At 42.3% G+C, this 19,480-nt stretch overlaps 1 protein-coding gene across 3 annotated transcripts in view; it reads right to left on the reverse strand.

The window, feature by feature from the left end:
* Window positions 1-19,480, reverse strand: part of ANK3 (ankyrin 3) — a 469,334-nt gene that overhangs the window by 65,058 nt on the left and 384,796 nt on the right. For all 3 annotated transcript variants that reach the window (XM_070432806.1, XM_070432805.1, XM_070432807.1), the window contains one exon: window positions 4,851-4,957. In XM_070432806.1, the coding sequence (XP_070288907.1) occupies window positions 4,851-4,957 (107 nt within the window). The remainder of the gene's footprint in view (window positions 1-4,850; window positions 4,958-19,480) is intronic.

Genomic DNA, 19,480 nt, shown 5'->3' on the forward strand with positions numbered 1-19,480 from the left:
TAACCTACATGTGAGTATTTGTACAGCAATACAAATAGCATCACTTAGGCCTCTTAGAAAATATCTCTCAACTACATAATTCTGTCATTGACCTCTACATTAAAGCTAATGAGAAAAATATGAAAATGTAAAGAAATTAACTGTCACATCAGGGAAACAGCACATTGCGATGTGCGATTCCTGTCGCGTGCTCAGGGCAAGGAGTCCCCCCGGCAAGTTCTCCCCCCAGGGCCACAGTGCTGAACTCGACACACGGAGGGGTGCACGGCAGACAGGTGAACAGGAACGCGGATCTGCGCACTCTCATGTTCACATGTGAAAATGTGCTTGGTACTGGGACAGCAGTAAATGTGGATGATGAGAAAATTGTTTGACTACCTACAGTATTTTAGGGAAAAAACTATCCCATCCATCAAAATCCGCTCTCATTTATTCATCTAAAAAACAGTTCTAATATTTTGCAAATAGATTTGAGGACCCTGGCTGGAGGTCCTAGCTGGGGACCCTTTCCTAAAGAGTTGGCCTCTTGACCAGCAACCTCTTCAATAAAGCAAAGTGACTTGCTATCCCCATGGAGAGAGACACATGGAGGTCATTTTTTAGCCAATCCGATTTTCAGAACCGTTACTGGTCATCAGTGGGGCGGAATCAACTTCACGCCCTTTTGCTCATTTTGGATTTAGCCATTTTCTTCTGAGTGAATTTATGTTTTCCATAACATCATACCTACTTTGAGAGTCTGGGGCCACTGTGACATTTGAGGGGAAGAGATGGACCCCTTCAAAAAAAAACAAAACAAAAAAGCACTTCTTCCTAGTCAAAGATATGTGTTCACTTACACACATGTCCACATGAACTGTCTCCAGTGCTAGATGATGCAAAGCTCATGAACCTATGCTGGGAACCTACATTTTCTTACACCTATACATGTTTAACCACCACTTTTAGTAACAAAGATAATGTGGCAATGAAGTCTCAGACAAAATCTGATATCTCTCAGCAGTTAACGGTGAAAACCAACTTGTGATTGAGAATCATAGGAAGAGAATGGATGAAAAAATGATTCAATACTAACTCTGGGTTTGAAAATTCAGTTGTATCAGTACAATAAACATGGGAGTGTTTACACTGGGAGGGCAATGTATGCCCTGGCAACAAGCAGCTGAGTCTCAATGAGACAGACAGACAGTCATTCAGATCAGGTCTGCCCTGCTCACGGCTCCTCCTGCAGAGCCGAGCACAGTTCCTACACACAAGACACGTTTACTGAATGAACTAACGAACAAAACTATTTTGTTAAGCGTGCTAAGAAACTGCCTAGGCCAGACTTGGTTACTAAAATATATATAAATAAAATAGCATTTGTAGCTAAGTAGTCTGAAGGTAGTGTAAGAAGGTAATCAGTGTCAATATAAAAATATCCCAGCTACAAAGAATATCAGAACCAAATGGAAAAAGAAACATGGCTTAGGAGATTTTAATGACAAATTGGAAGAGCCTCTTTGTGTTCTGATAGCACCCCGTGCGGAGCTGGAGCTCATGACCAACTGTATATTGTTCTAAGGTTTTCAACTTTATGGAGCCCACAGACTGGGGAAAGGTGGGAGTACATGGTAGGCAGAATATGGGTTCTATTATTCAATCACGCTATGAACTAGAGTGATTTGTTTTCCAAACTCATTCCTTACATATTCTGTATAAAATAAAATTCCATGCAATATAACTTACAGAAACAAATTAAAAGGTGATGTTTAGTCATGTGCGTTGTATCTTTTATTATTTAAATTAAAGCAGGAATTCTACAAATGATCCTAAAATTAACACATGAATATTTCTAGTTTTAGGAACAGCGAGATGACAAATGCTGATACACTACAGACATTGACACAATCTAACTGCGGGAGGTGGGGGGGAGGGGGGTTCACATAAATTAAAAATACAGAAGAGAATGGTTCACATAAAGGACAAGTTATCACCTTGAATCATACTGAGGAAGTGGAGAAGAATAGCTGCAAAATAATTTAGAAAGCAAATGGGAAAAATTAATGTAAGATAATTAGAAGCAAGCAACAGAAAATGTCAATGATAAGCAAAAGAAAAATAAAAACCATCAGAACATGAAACCAAAGCATTTGGCATTTGTGGGACCACCTGGAAAAATACTTGCCATAAACAAGCTACTCCATAGGCCTAGCATTAATGAACTATTTCCGAGTATATACCAAGTCTATATTTTTCTTCTCAAATAAGCCCATATTAGCTGTCATTATTTTTGCTTTCCTGCACATGTCTATTGTCTTTAATTCAAGGAGCAGAGATCATTTGCATATTCAAATACTTCATTGTCTCTAATGTATGCGAAAGTTCATTTCTGATTTTATTATCCCATGCTTCCTCAGCCTCTCAGTTTAATAAATTAATGGCTAGTACTTTTCTTTCCCACGTAGAGGGCACAAAGTTCTTTGTAACACGGTGACATTCACCAAGCTTGATTCAAAAAACTCTTCAACATGTCTGCCCACCAAATGTATGCCAACTTTTTTACATTTTCCTTCTCAACTCTGATTGTTTTTGCTTTTGCAATTTTAGACTCACATATATCTACTAGAAATTTTATAAATATTGTTAGCTGTTTAATAATTATCATTACTATAATTGAAGGTTTTTCTAATTTAAATACAATGTTAATGACTCAAAGACCATGTAGTTTATAATTTATACAGCATTTTCATGTAAATCGTTGCCATTGGAATGATACTTTTGTTTTTCAAAATTGTGGTGTTCCAAGCTAAGCCCCATAAGACTACTATAAATACTATAGAATGCTGTAAATTACCTGCACCATTACTCTGAATCTCAGACTTTTCATCTGTAGAACAGGGATAATGAGTAAAACCTCTCACCGTGTCATTCTAGCTCAAATAAATACTAAATAAGACCATACATGTAAAACATTTAGCACAATGCCAGGTACACGAAAAGCACAAGGTAAATTAGCTATTACCATTTATTTTAATTAAAAGCAGCAGCAAACACTTAATGAAACACATAAGGCACTACAGTGTTAATGACCGATCATTTATTTAATTCCAAATGAATCAGCCTTTGTCCTGGATCACAACTAATGTGTGGCCTACGTGCCGATTTCAGAGGTGAAAATACCTTGAACCATTTTCACTATCGGATGCATTATTTCTATTCCATGTGTACCGAGAACACTTACCCCAGGTTTTGATGACCTATAGGTAAAGAACCCAATTATCTAAAAATACACTGATTATCAATTTAGCAGTCAGAAGTTAACTTTTAGCACCAGCCTCAAATTTTGCTGGTGGGGGGCAGTGAAGCCTGTTTGATGTGTTCTCACCATAGAACTTCTCATGGACCTACCGTGGCACATTGATTTTTTTAAAAGTGGATTTCTCTATATCCTTTTAAAAACTCATTTCTCTTTTCTAATTGTAATTTAACACAATTATAACTTCATTTCAGGAATGCAGAAGGGGACCAAACTTGATCTAGAGCAGTGGTTCTCAACCTTTCTAATGCTGCAACCCTTTAATACAGTTCCTCATGTTGTAATGACCCCCAACCATAAAATTATTTTCATTGCTACTTCATCACTGTAATTTTGCTACTGTTATGAATCATAATGTAAATATCTGATATGCAGGATGTATTTAGGCGACCCCTGTGAAAGGGTCGTTTGACCCCCAAAGGGGTCTTGACCCACAGGTTGAGGACCGCTGATCTAGAGGTTTCAAGTTTATATTTTCTTTTTAAAGGAAAATCACACAAAATTGATCATTTGTCAAATCAGAGGCCTATATCATACGAGAAAAATATAAGAACACCAGAGTTTACTGCTTATTTAAAAACTAAACTTTTGAGTGAAATCCATCTATCATTTGAAGCAAAGCGTCAAATCAAGCCGAGACCAGCACAGGGGTGTGAGGCAGGGGACAGAAAATACCAGGTAGCCATGAAGCCAAGGCGAGACTAGATGGTCGCATGGATTTTGTGATAAGCTGACCACAAAAATGTAACCACACTCCACTCTGTACTCAAGAACGAAGAGGCAGCTGACTGTCTCCCTGGCCTGCTTAAACATGCGCAGTGGATCAAGCTTTGACTCTAGAGGACCTTCCTAGGGCGGCAGTAAGGAGCAGTCTGGCACCTTGCCCCCACAGCTGCAGGTGGAAACGCAGTTACAGGCCAGGCGGCTGGAAAGGCAAGTCCCCCCAAACCTGAAATGAAAAATTCCCCAAGCCCGCCTTTTTCAAAAAGTCTGCCCACTTTGTCCCCAGTTTATAAAATCAGCCAAGCAGACCCAGTCCCCAAGTCAGTTCAGAGGCCCTTCCCTCCGTGCTGCCTCCCTTGTGCTTGAGCATAAGCTTAATAAAATCTGTCTGGAAATGTCTCTGGGGTTTCTGTTTGAGTTCTGTCTTGGGGAACCCAAGATCCCCAAGGTGGGTAACGAAACAATGAGATAAATTAATAGAAAGATTATATATCTTTTTATTAGAAAGGACAATCACATCAGATATTTAGGGGAAAATTTCATTTGAATAAAGTAAAATTAAGAGAAATGGCCATACATAATTGGCACCAAAACTTCAATGAATTTCCTTTCTAACACTGTGCTTCTCTATTAATAAAAATAGATATACACATTTGCTTAAAAATATTCACTAATGAGTTATAAAGTATGCCACATACACTCACTAATTAAGTCCTATAGAAGATCAATATTTCATACAAATAAAGTTCGTCAATATGAGTTCATAACTGCAATATTAAATGCAATGCTAGCTTCACAGGATAAAGAAAAGTGCCTTTAGGTTACTTACCCAGAATGAACAGGACTTGAGACAAGATTGACATTGTCCAAGGTGTCTGCAGCCCAGCTATAGTGTCTAAGAGAATCTGAGTCAAATTCTCTTGTGAATGTTAGGTGCTGAAAAAGGAAATGATAGATTGCATCAACAACCCACACAAAACATTGGTTTTCTCTGCACTTACAAAATATACCTATATGTCTCTGTCAGTCCAGGTAGTCTATATTCACAATAAATAATTTATATACACTCCACTACCGGTCTACACAGACATTTCAAGAATTGGAAAACAGAGGTTATTTCAATCCTTTAAGAAAGCATCTGGAGTAATTGGCATAGCAAGAGGAATCGAGGAATAATTCTAACCATGCCTTTAAGCACTTCAACACATCTTCAAATTAATCCTACAACAGTTGTAAAATTCTTTCCCAAATTTCAAAAAGAAAAGAAAACATTGAGTCTTGACGACTTCTGTCTCCAAGTGGGGCAGAGTAGCCTGCTGCTGCCGCCAAGTCAGATAAATATGGAAATCATATCTGAGTGTGGCAGAGAACAGCTGGGGCATGAACTGGAGGAGCTGGACTTGGGAGAGGGGAAGGTCTCCAACACTCGTGCTGGCGTTTTGTTGCCACTTTTAAATTGGGGGCATTTCTCAAGTACCAGTGCAGACCGAATGGGGGCTTTTGTACCTGCAGGGGCTGTTGTTGGGGAATAGAAAAATCAAAGGAGTTCGGTGGAGATTTGGGACGCCTCCAGCGTGCTCTCCGTTAGGACACTGGCAGAATTCTGGGGCTGGGCAGAACAGGCTCACCAGAAAATCTGAAAGGCTCATGGAGCTTTGTGGCAGTTTCATGAGAAATAGATTGAGAGTTTGGGACTTGTCGGGAGAGGAGACTGGAAAATCACACCAGAGTTTTAAGTAAAGACCCCAAGGGACCAGGGACAAACCAGAGGCAGTCTCCACTTAAGCAGAGCTACAAACCAGCCTCATTTCAGCAGACTCCCTGATAGGATTAGATAACCAGCCACCACTGTTTGCCAAGCAGAGGGAGGGTGAATCCTCTGTGGAGGCCTAGAGCAGCATCGGGCGTGCCGCGTCTGCATCTGTTTCACACATCATGTCCAGCACGCAATACAAAACTGCCAGGCATGGCCAAGAGCACATGAACAAAAACAGGAAAAAAACACAACACACCCAGATACTATAGACTCCAGGTCATCCTACATTTTGAAGTAAGCTAATAAGAACTTGAAGTAACTATGATTAGTATGTTTAAGAAAATAAGGAGAGAGAAAAAAAGAGGATAATTTAACAGAGTATGGAATACATGTAAGAAAGAATCGAATGGGCATTTGTCCAGTTCTAAATATAATGTTAGTTCCGGACTAGACACAACAGAAAATGGGGTTAGTGAATTGGAAGCATAAATGGAAAACTATACAAAATGAAGGATAGATGTTTTTAAAAGAGAATGGAAAATACAGAACATAGTATGAGACATGTGCAACACAGTGAAAAATTCTAACGTAAGTAATTTAGAAGAGGAGAATAAAGCAAAAGTTATATTTGAATAGAGAATGGCTAAGAACATTTTAAATCCGATATAAGATATTATCCCACAGACCAAAAGTAAGATCAATCTCAATTTTTGTCCTGTTCAAGAGTTGCTTCCTACTGATGCTCCATTAAATGACAGAACTCAAAGATAGTAAAAAATATGATAGCATTAAAGTTGAAAAGAATGCCTGGAAATTAGAGGAAGATTAAAATAAAAAATAGGAGAGAATATGTAAGAAAGCAGAGAATCGGTTTAGAATTTCAAATCTTCTGTCTCTCGCCAAAAAAAAAAAAAAAAAAAGTTCTAAAAAGAGAAACATAGTAAAATAAAGAAGTCAAGGAAATAATTCAAGAAAATTTCCCAGAGCTGACGACAGGTTCCCAGAGTAAAAGGACCCACAGAATGACCAGAACTAGGGAGAAATAGAAACCCCACTTCCAAACTCGAAGAAACAGAATGATTCTCCAAATTTTAGAGAGGAAAATGGTCACAGGTGACAAACTTCCACCAGATTTTAAGAGCAAAAATTGAAGTTAAAGGCAAGGCCATGGAGCAATTCCTTCAATGTTCTGAGAGGAAATGATTTTCAACCCAAGATTCTATAACCAGCCAAACGAACAAAAAGTACAAAAATTAAGAATAGAATTATTTTCAGATATATGAAACCTCATAAAAAGATACATATGTGATGCACTCTGTAAAGGAAACTATTGAAAGATATACTCCACCAAAACAGAGGCTTAAACCAAGTAAGACATAGGGCAGTGATGGTGAACCTTTTGAGCTCGGCGTGTCAGCATTTTGAAAAACCCTAACCTAACTCTGGTGCCGTGTCACATATAGAAATTTTTTGATATTTGCAACCATAGTAAAACAAAGACTTATATTTTTGACATTTACTTTATATATTTAAATGCCATTTAACAAAGGAAAATCAACCAAAAAAATGAGTTCGTGTGTCACCTCTGACACGCGTGTCATAGGTTCACCATCACTGACATAGGGTCTAATACAAAAACAGGGAGTTTCCATGGTGACGATGGAGGAAGAATCAGGAGGGCTCTGTTACAGGGGCCTCTAAGGAACGTGACCACTAAGAAAGCTCTAGGGGAGATGAATTCAGAAGATGAAATTTATAGATCACCTAATAAGTGCGAACATACGGGGAGGAGATTTTTCACAACTGGGGAGGAGTGTGTGGGATGGACTAGTGATTTGTACAGAGAGCAACAACCAAACGAGAGAACTTAGGGGAAGCAAATACTGTACCAAAAAGAAAATGCAATCATAACATACTTCGTACCTGTAAATAACATGACGTAGGCATAACAATAGACGCATTAAACACATACTGGTATAACCAAAATAAAATGCAACGGTTTAGGGGGGGTGGGAAGTATGTATTGTGGGAGAGAAGAGTTGTTTAAAAAATGAGAGCTTCATCTTCCATTTTGGTGAGTCAATAAAAAGAAAATTCCTGAAATGAGGAAAAGCCAACAAGAAGCAACATACATATTATTTAGAGACATGAAAGCGTATAATAAAGGTCTCAAAAGGTATGCTAAGCATTTGTCTCTGGAGAGAAGATACTTTTGTTCCCCCTAATGAGTATGTCTTATAAAACGGCATGACTTTTTACTGGCTTGTATAAACCTCGATAATAATAAAGCTTAAAATTTTAAAAATTACTCTGAATTACTAAGATCTTTTTTTTTTTTTTTAAAGCCCTGAAATCAGATTGGGAAGAAAAAAAAATTGTAGAGCACTTATGTGCAAGCCACTATCCTATCTAGATCCTAGAAAAATACAAAAATGAATGAGGAACAGTTTTCTCAGCATTCAATGAGAAGACACATTCAGTGGACAAATGTGCAATGAATGGCGTTAATAGGAGCCCACAGATCCAAGGTCCTAACCCCAACAGAGCAGCGCATCACTTCAGAAAGTCCCCACATTCTATGCGGGTAAACCGAAGCTTAGGTGTTAATTCTAGTCTGGCCTTATTTACCCATTTTACTGACTTTTGGAGACCCCAAGTAACCTAGCTTCAGAGCAGGGCCAAATATTCAATAGAAAGTGGGTGGCGCTGCTAACTTTACTTTTCAGCAAACTGCAACTTCTGCATTTGAGGCCCTGAGGTTACTTTTCACAAAGGAACCCTATTTATTTTTTTTAAAGTTCTAATAAATAAATAATATCACTCTTCTTTGGTAATTACAGTAAATTATTTACCTTTGGCAGGCTTAGAAACATGCACTGGTGACATTAATTATTGAAACAATGAATATATCACACAAAAAGGTATCAGCACCATCATGCAATATTTATCGAAGCGGGAGTACGCCAGCACACTGGGATTCCACACCCCTTCGAGTTATTCCCAACTCCTTTCCCCTCCCAACCCTTAGCCACTCACTGAAACTCCATCTTAACACAGATGAACAGATGTATAATGAACAAATATACTTGTTTAAAACAATCAGCTCCATGTCCCAGTTTGGTCCCAGTTATTTTTTTCATAGAGGTCTGCTTAGGTTTATGGGAAGACCTAACAATTCTAATAACCTCAATACAGACACACAAAATGCTCTTCCTGCAATGCATCCGCCTACATAAAAAACACAGCAATTCAACAGAACCTATGGTCTTTACAGAAAGAGAATGAATTGGTGGCTTCATTTCCAAGTGACCCATCTCTGAATACTTATTTCTACAGATTAACTTTTACTTAAAGCTGAAATGGGAAATTTGAACTGTTTAATTTCACAAACATTATGAATTTCAAAATGTTGTGCATGGCACCATGCTACCAACAGAGAGCTTTCCCCTACTTGGTTACGGATCAAATAGACATTTAAAGTGATAAATAGGACATCACATGTGATGATGGTTAAAAGAGATGAAATAGAGTTGGCTCTTGAGTTTCCCACAGCAAGTAGGGGTGTTCCCAGGGTTTAATGGAAAACATTGGCTTTGAAGTTTAGTCACAGACTTGGATCTGAAAATGGCCTTTGCCACTTGCTAGTGGAGAACACTTCTTTCCCACTCCCAAGTTTTCCATTTTGGAATGGCAACTCCATTGTGTAACTTGGGCCTCTCCCTCTCCCTTTATATTCCTTTTGACCCTTAAAATGTGGAGTGATTTATCTGAGTGGTAAATTTGGGAAAGGTAGCTGGGAAGGCTCTGCTCAGATCTAATTTTCACCCTCTTGGGCCTGAGCTTGGTCACGGAGCACAGACATCCTCCTCTGCTCCCTGTGCCTGGGCTGGTGATGCTGGCCTCTGGGCAGGGCGTCTGCCAATTTCATAGGCTCAGTTAGCAGACCCACTTGGCTCAGACACTAAGCCAGCCCTCAACCTGGCCTTCATTGGGAATAAATAAAATATTTTGCCTCGGACCTTTCTTATCTTTATTATTGAAAGCCCCTTTGGAGATGCCTGACATTACTTGCATATTTCATGACCCTTAGCATGTTTCTTAACTTTTCTCATTTTCAAATTGAGGTTTGGTTGATATGGAGATTAAATTAAAACACACATAAAAAATCTGGCACCAAGTTGGCCTGAAATTATAGTGTCTCCTTATACGTGTAGTAGTTTCTACTTTTTAAAGGACTTTTGTTTATAGTAGCTCATTTGCTAAAATCTGGTAATCTGTGGGGAAAGTACAGCAGAAGCAAAGGTATCCCAGTGTGAGCACTGACCATTTACAGTTGTATGCACCTAATCAACAGAGCCCGTTCAGTAAGAAGAATGCATCTTATAAATGCCTCGGTCTTATTTACGGACTCAAAAATGTTTACGTTCCCATGTTAACAGCAGTTATCACTAGGCCTTTCCATTCATTTGTTCTTTGAGTCCTCAGAACATGGAAGCTTTGGGAGGTAATATTATACCCATTTTACAGATGAGGAAACTCAAGTTCAGAGAGAAACTCAGAACATTTGACAAAACAAGGTAAAAACCCACCAGTGGCTGGCTTTAGTAGAACAGTACATTAAGGAAACATTCACATTGACTGAATAAGACCTTATACTTCCATGTCAAAAATGATATAAGTAAGCACATCATTTTCAATGTTGGCAGTGATATCAAGGATACTATTAAAATCAAAATGCATATTACTTAATAGAGTCCAAAGCCTGACTAATGATGATATCACTGTCTCCAAGAGCTTAATACTTTCCCCAAATAGATTCTCACTAGCCCTATTCACCAGAGGAAAGAGGAGAGCAAGGACACACTGGCTTTACAAACGAGGACACACCCGAAGGCCCACGTCTGGATATAAATAAATGTCCAGGCATGGAAGAAGAGAGGCAGGAGACAAGAAAGTATGTGCAAGGAAAAGAAAGAGAAATCTACTCAGCTCCAATACTGGATGCTTCTCCAGGCTGCTGTCAGCCCCCCGTGTTGAATGACACCAGTTCTTGTCTGTGAACCTTGCTGCCCCGGAAGCCAGCAGATTAACTGGAGGCCTTGACAGGACCAGAGCAGGGGAACCCAGGTGGGTGTCAGTTCCCTTAGACCAGGGGTGGGGAACGTCTGCCCCGAGGGCCGTGTAAGGCAAGAAATCATTTGGTCCAGCCCTGCCAAGGCATTAGGGGTGAGTTAATTAAATGCTTGACCAAATATAGCAGGCTAATTTTTAAGTTGATAATTTTGTATGGCTCATGAATGATGGTATAAATATCCAAATAGCCCTTGGCAGAAAAAAGGCTCCCACCCTTTCCTTAGACATATAGATGACTTGGGCTGTGTCACTTCATAGCCCAGTGAATGGCAAATCATAAAAACCTCACTGAACCTCCATTCCTGCATTAGGGTAATGGGTACATAATATTAACTGCCCAAATTCACTGAGACGACGAATGACCCAAGTAATTCGAAAGCAATTCTGAAATTCTAAATTGCTATGCAAACAAAAGCACAGATAATAATCATGCTAATACTCCCAGGTTTGTTTGTTTGTTTGCTACAATGGAAGATCATTTATTTCTTAAATTTAATAACATTGCAGCCATCTTTGTAGCTTTTTAGGATAGCATACGCCTTATCAGACTACAGAGATGTTAATCCCTATTGGATTAACAAGTAAAGGGATATTTTGGCTGTGACAAATATTTATCTAAACCCCAACTCTTCCTGAGGCGAATTAACTTTACCCAGGTCTACCCCACTTCCTCATTAGAGTGGCCCTGCAGCTTAGTGGTCAGCAGAATGGGTTCAAGTAGACATCAGACAAATTCTCTTCTCAGTTCTACCATCTCATGCCATCTAAGGTGACACTGGGTGAGTGACATGCTCCTCCCAGCCCCAGTCTCTTGGACTGTAAGGTAGCAATAATAATACCTAATTCATAAGGTGGCAAAAGCATGAAATGAGAAGATTAATTTGACAAAATGTTGTGACAGGTACTGCACTAAGTCCAGTAATTATTGTGATTGAGAGTGGATATTAAGCGAAAGAAATGGCAAGCTGGTACTGACATAGAGAGTAGGTCTGTTTGGGAATCAGCACAACTATTTGGAAAAATTCTTTTAAGAATGAATGCCATCTTTTAAAAAAAATATATCATTCATAGTCACAGAGAACAGAATGGTGGTTACCAGAGGCTTGTGGGGTGGGGGGAAAGGGCAGATATTGATCAAAGGGTATAAACTTTCAGTTATAAGATGAATAAGTTCTGGAAACCCAATGTACTGCATGGTAACTGTAGCTAATGATAATGTATTATATACTTGAAATTTGCTAAGACAGTAGATCTGAAGTGTTCTTATCACACAAAATAAATGATAACTATTGAAGGCGATATATAAATTAGTTTGATTGTGGAAATCATTTCACAATGTAGACATATGTCAAAGCATCGTGTTTTACATCTTAAAATAAGGATTTCATAAAAGAAAACCTGATTCAGGCAGCAAAATCAAGTAAAACTTACTAAAGCAGACTCTTTTTTTTAAAAGTATTTCTTTTCTTGAAGTCAACTATTATTACCTCTTAAGACCTATTTGAGACTACTAAACCAGAATGAGGCTGGGTTCTTTGGGACTTCCAATCTGATTGATTTCCAGATAACTTAGCTACCAACTTCAACAAAGTAAGGTGAATCAAGGTCAGGGTGGAAGCTGAGAACGTTAAAACATCAACATCCCACTCAAGATGCCTAAAGGAACTGTACTAGCTTAAGTCACAACACTGACAAAAAAAATCTGTAATCTTGCTGACCAATCTGCCAGAGTGTTGAACGGATCACCTGAGTAATGCTGGCGAAGCACTTGGAAGAGAAAAAGCAGCGTATTAAATGTCAGTAGTCAAAGGTGCTTATCTTGTGGGGGACTATCTCTAGCAAATCTTTAATCCCAGGCTGGCTACCTTTTGCCACCATGCACATTTTTTAGAGCCCCTGAGAAACGAGTGTAAATGAACGAAACTTGCGGGAAGGTAAATCTGCTGATGTGGGGAAGGGTGTGTGTATGGGGGTTAGGAGTGTGTGGAAGGGGCTTGAGAGGTAGAGAAGGAAACCTATTATCATAACCAACCTTTTGAGTTAGGCATTGTTCTTCTATTACTGAGATAACTGAAAATTGCTAGGTCTTGAAAAAATATATGTGCAATTTCTCCTGAAGAACCCTCCAATTTGCACATGCCTTACTAACATATTAAGTAGTATATCACACAATCTATGACTAAATATACATGAGATCATCCTTACTTAGCCTCAAAAAAGGCCCCATCTAACCCAAAGGAGTTAGAATCCTAGGCTCTGAGGTAAATAAGAGTTACAATGTGACAATTGCCTTCAGGTAGGGGAAGGCTCTAATAAGGCTATTAATACTATATAATAAAAGGCTAATATGTAAATAGAATGGCAGAGCAACCGAACAACTGGTCGCTATGATGTACGCTGACCACCAGGGGCACATGCAGAACATGGTGGGCGTAGGCAGCAGGTGGCAGAGTGCAGAACATGGTGGGCGTTGGCTGCGGCAGGATGGTGGAGCAGGTGAGCAGGGGTGCCAAACCAAGGTGGGGCACCAGTTGCTGTCATCGGGGCGATCCTCTGGTGGTTACTGAAAATTCTTTGCTCCCGCATGCCACGGTCCCGCCCAGTGCTCACACCTGCTGCCAGTGCCAGAGCTGCCACTCATACCCACTGCCGGCGCCCACACCCGTCCTGATTGCTCAGCACCGTCAGCTGGTGTGAGCAGCGGCTGCCGGCCCCGATTGCTCCTGAGGACTTCTCCACCTCCCCCTGCTCCTCGGGGGCGATCGGGGCAGCAGCCACTGCTTGCACTTGCTGATGGCACCAGCCCCAATCACTCCGTGCTGTCAGCGTGTGGGAGCTGTAGCAGCAGGAGCAAGGCTGCAGGCAGACAGGGGACCAGGGACTGTGGCGGGAGGGGCCGGGTGGGGGCGCGGAGGATGGGCTGAGACCTGCCCCTGTGCCCACTGCAGCCTCATGGCTCACAATTCCTTTCAAGGTGCACGAGTTCTCGCACTGGGCCCCTAGTATGTATATATATATGTATAATGCTAATTAACTGGGATGCTGTAATGGGTCAACCTGACAGGAGGAGGCTGTGCACACAGTGTCAGGGGTGGGGCGGCAGGGAACTCTGCCTGCACTGGGGGAGGGCCTGGTCAGCAGCGGCCGTGGCTGCTTCAAGGGCCAGAGAGGGAGGCAGGGCTGGAACGTCAGTGGCTATGGCTACTGCGGGGCCCGGGGAGCAAGGCAGGGCCAGACCGGCGACTCGAGGGTGGGCGGCGCCACGCGATTTCGAAATGCGCGTTGGGCTCCTAGTATAATCTACACTAATAAAAGAGAAACATGGTAATTGGCGTACGACCACTACCCTTCCCATTGGCTAATCAGCATATCCTTATGCAAATTAACTGTCAGCCAAGATGGCGGCCGGCAGCCATGCACTGAAGCGAGCAGGGAGGCTTGCTTCCTCCAGGAACTGCAGACTCCAAGGTTCCCCGCCTCACTTGCCAGACTCTCAACTGCAACTCTAAGCAACTATTACTATGTTGCAAATAAGAAGCTAAACAAAACCGGCTTTCAGTCAGCCCCGGACCGCAACATTGTATCCATGTTTTCAGCAGCGAGGCCTCAGAGCTAAAGCTGGCCCAGAATAAAAAAAAAAAAAAGAAAACAAGGAGCGGTTGGGAGCTTTTAGTCAACTGCCAGAGGGAAAACAGCCCTCAGCCCCTCACCCAGACTGGCCAGGCATCCCAGTGGGGACCCCCACCCTGATCCAGGACACCCTTCAGGGCAAACCAGCCGGCCCCCACCCATGCACCAGGCCTCTATCCTATATAGTAAAAGGGTAATATGCCTCCCAGCACCAGGATCAGCGGAGCAGCGAGGCTCCCGGCACTGGGATCAGCGGAGCAGCGAGGCTCCCGGCATCGGGATCAGCGTGACAGGGGGCAGCGCCCAAACCCCCTGATCAGCCCTGCTCTGTGCCTGATAGGGGGGGAGCTCCCCAATCCCCCGATTGCCCTGCAGCTCTGTGTGTGACAGGGCGCAGTGCACCAACCCCCTGATCAGCCCTGCTCTGTGTGTGACAGGGTGCGGTGCCCCAACCCCCCGCCCCCACGGGCCCTGCTCTGTGTGTAACAGGGTAGAACCATAACCTCCCCATTGGCCCTGCCCTGAGTGTGACAGGGTGCAGCTCCTCAACCCCCTGATCGGCCCTGCTCTGTGCGTGACAGGGTACGGAGTCCCAACACCCCTGATGGGCCCTGCTCTGTGCGTGACAGGGAGCAGTGCCCCAGCTCCCCTATCGGCCCTACTCTGTGAGTGACAGGGGGGAGCTCCTCAACCCCCTGATGGGCCCTGCTCTGTGAGTGACAGGGGGCAGCGCCTCAACCCCCTGATCGGCCCTGCTCGGTGCGTGACAGGGGGTGGCGCAGCAACCTCCCCATCGACCCTGCCTTGAGTGTAACAGGGGGCGGTGCCCCAACCCCCCAATCAGTCTACCCTGAGGGTGGCATTGCAACCTCCCGATCCGCCCTGCTCTGTGCATGACGGGGCAGCGCTCCAACTCCCCAATCGGCCCTGCTCTGAGCCTGACCAGGGGCTGCACCTAGGGATTGGGCGTGCCCTCTGCCACCTGGGAGCAGGCCTAAGCCAGCAGGTCGTTATCTCCCGAGGGGTCCCAGACTGTGAGAGGGCACAGGCCGGGCCGGGGGACCCCCCCCCCCCCCCCAGTGCACAAATTTTTGTGCACCAGGCCTCTAGTATATAATATAATATAATATAATGTAATATAATATAAACCACAGAGTCCTCTCCACAGTTACCATTCAAATAGCCAGTGCAACTGTTACCACCGCCTTAGTTAAGCCTTCTAAACTGGTCACCCTTTGAATCCCTGCCACTTGTCCTCTTAGGCATTAAACACTTGGGTAAATCTGGTCTGAGAGAGAAAGCCCACAAAATAAAAGCAGTCTAATTAGTGGGACAGAGTTGCACAGTTGTCCCATTTCTCTCTTCTCCTTAACATACTGCCCCTCTATCAACAGAACGGAAAGAAAACGGAAGGTGCTCATTTCTTAGTGATCAGCTGGCAAAGAATGCCTTTCTAACGGTTTTTTTTTTTTTTTTTGGCTTGGGAACACCCAAGTTTATAGCTTGTCTCTTAAATCACAGCTCATTTTCTTTTAATTTTGTTAAAATTAGATTTATTTCTAGAGAGAAAACATAAAATAATAGAATTTCAAGGCTAGGCAGCACTTTAAGATGCTAGAAGACTTTGCACATGGCCCTTGATAATGTGGCTGTTCATGCCAGGTTTGATGACCACCAACAGCAAGCGAGGACAGAAACCCAAATTAAACTGGTTTAAGACACCCTCTCCCTAGGGGCAGGAGGGGGGGAGATTGAGATTAATTTACCTGTTTATACAGTGGGAAAGTCTGGATGGTACTAACTATAGGCGTGGCTGAGGCCAGCCATGGCTCAGAAGATGGTAGGGATCCTTGGTCTGCATGCTGCAGCCCCAGCAGCATTGGGTTTACATCATCCTCATAGCTTAGCAATCCCCAAAAGGCTAGACAAAGTCTCAAATTTAAGTCTCATTAGACTGGCTAAGATTTTACATTTCTTCCTAACGTCATTATTGTAATCTGGGGAAAGGAATGCTCTGAAGGGCCAGGTTTGGGGTTCATCCTTGGAGGAGAGGGAGGGATTTCAACCCCTTCTCAACTACATGACTGAGAAATGAGGGGGGCAGAAGTTTTGGCATCAGACCCTAGGATGCCCACGTAAAGACAGTGGAATTGGTGCATGCAGGCAAAAACAACCCATGTCTGTGATTTCTGCTCTCCTCCCATCTTGGAACAACCACCAGAAATCACAGTGAAGTAAATGTTCTGCTGGCAATATACATCCCTCGGTCTTACAACTACTTCTAGGGTCATTCAAAGGAAATATAATTAATTAGTTATCCTTCAAAGTATTTTTCTTAGACCACTATCATGTGTTCTACCTCATTTTCATGCAAAGGTTGAGTATTTCCATTCATTTAATGATGTCTCATATGCCGTAATTTTAAGCAGAATAATTTTCTCCATAATTTTCATGACTCGTTGCTGAATGTAAGTTGTCGGTTCCTTTTAAAGCATATTAAATTAGAACTTATTATTGGAATTAGAAATAAGCATAATAAAGAACACATGTCTAAACATAATCTTTCATGCAAAAAATGGATAAAGAAGATGGTACCACACCCATATATATTTTTTTACAAGCATGTGTAGTTAATTTTTTTTAATCCTTACCCAAGGATAGGTTCTTTTTAGTGATTTCTTTAGAGAGAGAGGAAGGGAGAGAGAGAGAGAAAAAAATTGATATGAAACATCAATTGGTTGCCTTCTATATGCTTACTGACTGGGGTTTGAACCCACAACCTAGGTATGTGTCCTGAACCCACAAGACTTTTGGTATATGGAACGATGCTCCAACCAACTGTACCACCTGGCCAGGGAGGTACCACACCCATATTGAGAATACTAACAAGTATGAGATCCTGGAAGGTGGAAAGTCAAGGCTGGGCTCTCTGCTGGCTGCCTTCTCACTCCCTCACACTAGGCAATGCAGATGTGCAGTGTAATTGTGGATTAGTATTAAAAGGAGGCAACCTGGGGCCAGATGGCCAGTGGCTGTCTGCCATTTACCAGCTGTGTCCCCTGGGGTAAGTCACGGCATCTGCCTGTGCACTTCAGTTTCTTCATCTTTTCAATGGAGCCAAGAAATTATCTCATAGGACTTTTGAGAAGGGTATAGGAGTTAATGCTGGTAAAACTTAGAATAGTGCCTGGCGTGTAATAGGAGCTCAAAATTAGCTGTTTTCACCATCCTCACCATAAGCATCGCCACCATATCTCCTGACGCTTATGGCCTCTAATGACTAGTCCTCCACTGATGTGATGAGGCCCGGCTGACCTGGATCATAGACTGCAGCACCAGAGAGTGCCTCCCAGAATTATGTCAGGAGACTGCGCTTCAGCTTCGAGTCATCTCTTTTCCTTATTACCACCTATTTGGAAAGGAATGCTTCCAAGAATGCTTGCTCTAAAGACTACCTGACATGCACAACTCTGAGCTTATAAAACAAATACATTAGACGTTGACTGGTCATATACAAGAAGATGCGAGGCAGAGTGCTCTAAATCAGTGATTCCTACTTAGAGACGCATTCCAGAATAGCCCGTGCAGCGTTAGAAACACACACATGCCCAAGGATCCCATCAGGGAGATTCTGATTCTGTCGGCATCTTGTTTTCCAAGCAGCCACAGACGGTTCCAATGTGTGCTCTCACCAGGAACCGGTGCTTTTCAATTCTGGGTGCATTGAAAAATGCGAGGCCCAGGCCCCACCCAGATCCATTGAATCTGAACTTAGCTATCGTTTTTTTAAAAGTTCTTTGGGTGCCCAGTCAGCATGGCTCAGTGGTTGAGCACTGACCTATGAACCAGGAGGTCATGGTTCAATTCCCGGTCAGGGCATATACCTGATTTGTGGGCTCGATTGCCAGTGTGGGGCGTGCAGGGGGCAGCTGATCAATGATTCTCTCTCATTATTGATGTTTCTACCTGGCTCTCCCTCTTCCTTCCTTTCTGAAATCAATAAAGACATATTTTAAATAAATAAATACAAGTTTATTGGGTGATTCTCACCAGTGGTCAGGGCTGAGAGTCACTGCTTTAAATACCATCTTCTGACAAATGCCAAGATGTGGTTTATTTGCATATAATTTTCAGAAACATATCGAAAGGTGATTCTTGATTAAAAGGTGAAAGAATCGGGAGTTCATGGATAACCCCATATCACAGTAAAAAAAAAAAAAAAGAGTCTATTCTTGACTGAGGTGGAGGGAGGACCGAGTGGTTTACAGACTAATCCCGATGAAGGCCCAGCAAGGAGGGAGGACAACTTGCTTCTCCCAACTCTCCTCCCCAGTGCTGGCCTCCCCACCTGCCTCCAGCCACACAGGTGGCGGGCCTGTGGGAATTACCCTGGGTCTCAACTGTCCTGTAACTGTGGTTAATGTGCAAACTGCTTAATCTGCAGCAGCAGGAAAATAAACTAGGCACTGTGGGGGTGCGGTCTACTCATGCTGAAAAAAGTGTGCAGAGAGTTCATTTTTATTCATTTTCCGCCTTACCTTGTCAAAGCAACTTTGGGCAATGACAGGGCAGTTTTCAATCTGACAGTAAGTCAAGTAACATTGCTTTAGGGATTCTAAGGATTGAAGACCTCTTGCATGCTTTCAGACAAAATCAATACTGTGGAGAAACTCCGCTTTGAAGTTTATAAATCTAGATTGAGAGGCATGATAGACATAAACTAATACTTCTTGTACTTAAATTTTAATAGGAGGCGTGTAAATGAGCTGCTCAGGTAAATGCTTCTCACTAGTCGTACACAGTGTAACTGGACTCCCCCCTCTGGAAACTTCTCTTTTGAAGAATTAGCCTTTTCTCTCTCTTCTATAATGAATGAGACACTTGGGACTAAATAGGTTAATACACCTCTTTCAGAATTTGTTTTCCCCTTTCTTCCAAGT

This window comes from Myotis yumanensis, unplaced genomic scaffold (assembly GCF_028538775.1).
Source record: "Myotis yumanensis isolate MYYU_CA2020_CCGP unplaced genomic scaffold, mMyoYum1.0.hap1 SCAF_13, whole genome shotgun sequence".
In the NCBI taxonomy this organism is placed as follows: Eukaryota; Metazoa; Chordata; class Mammalia; order Chiroptera; family Vespertilionidae; genus Myotis; species Myotis yumanensis.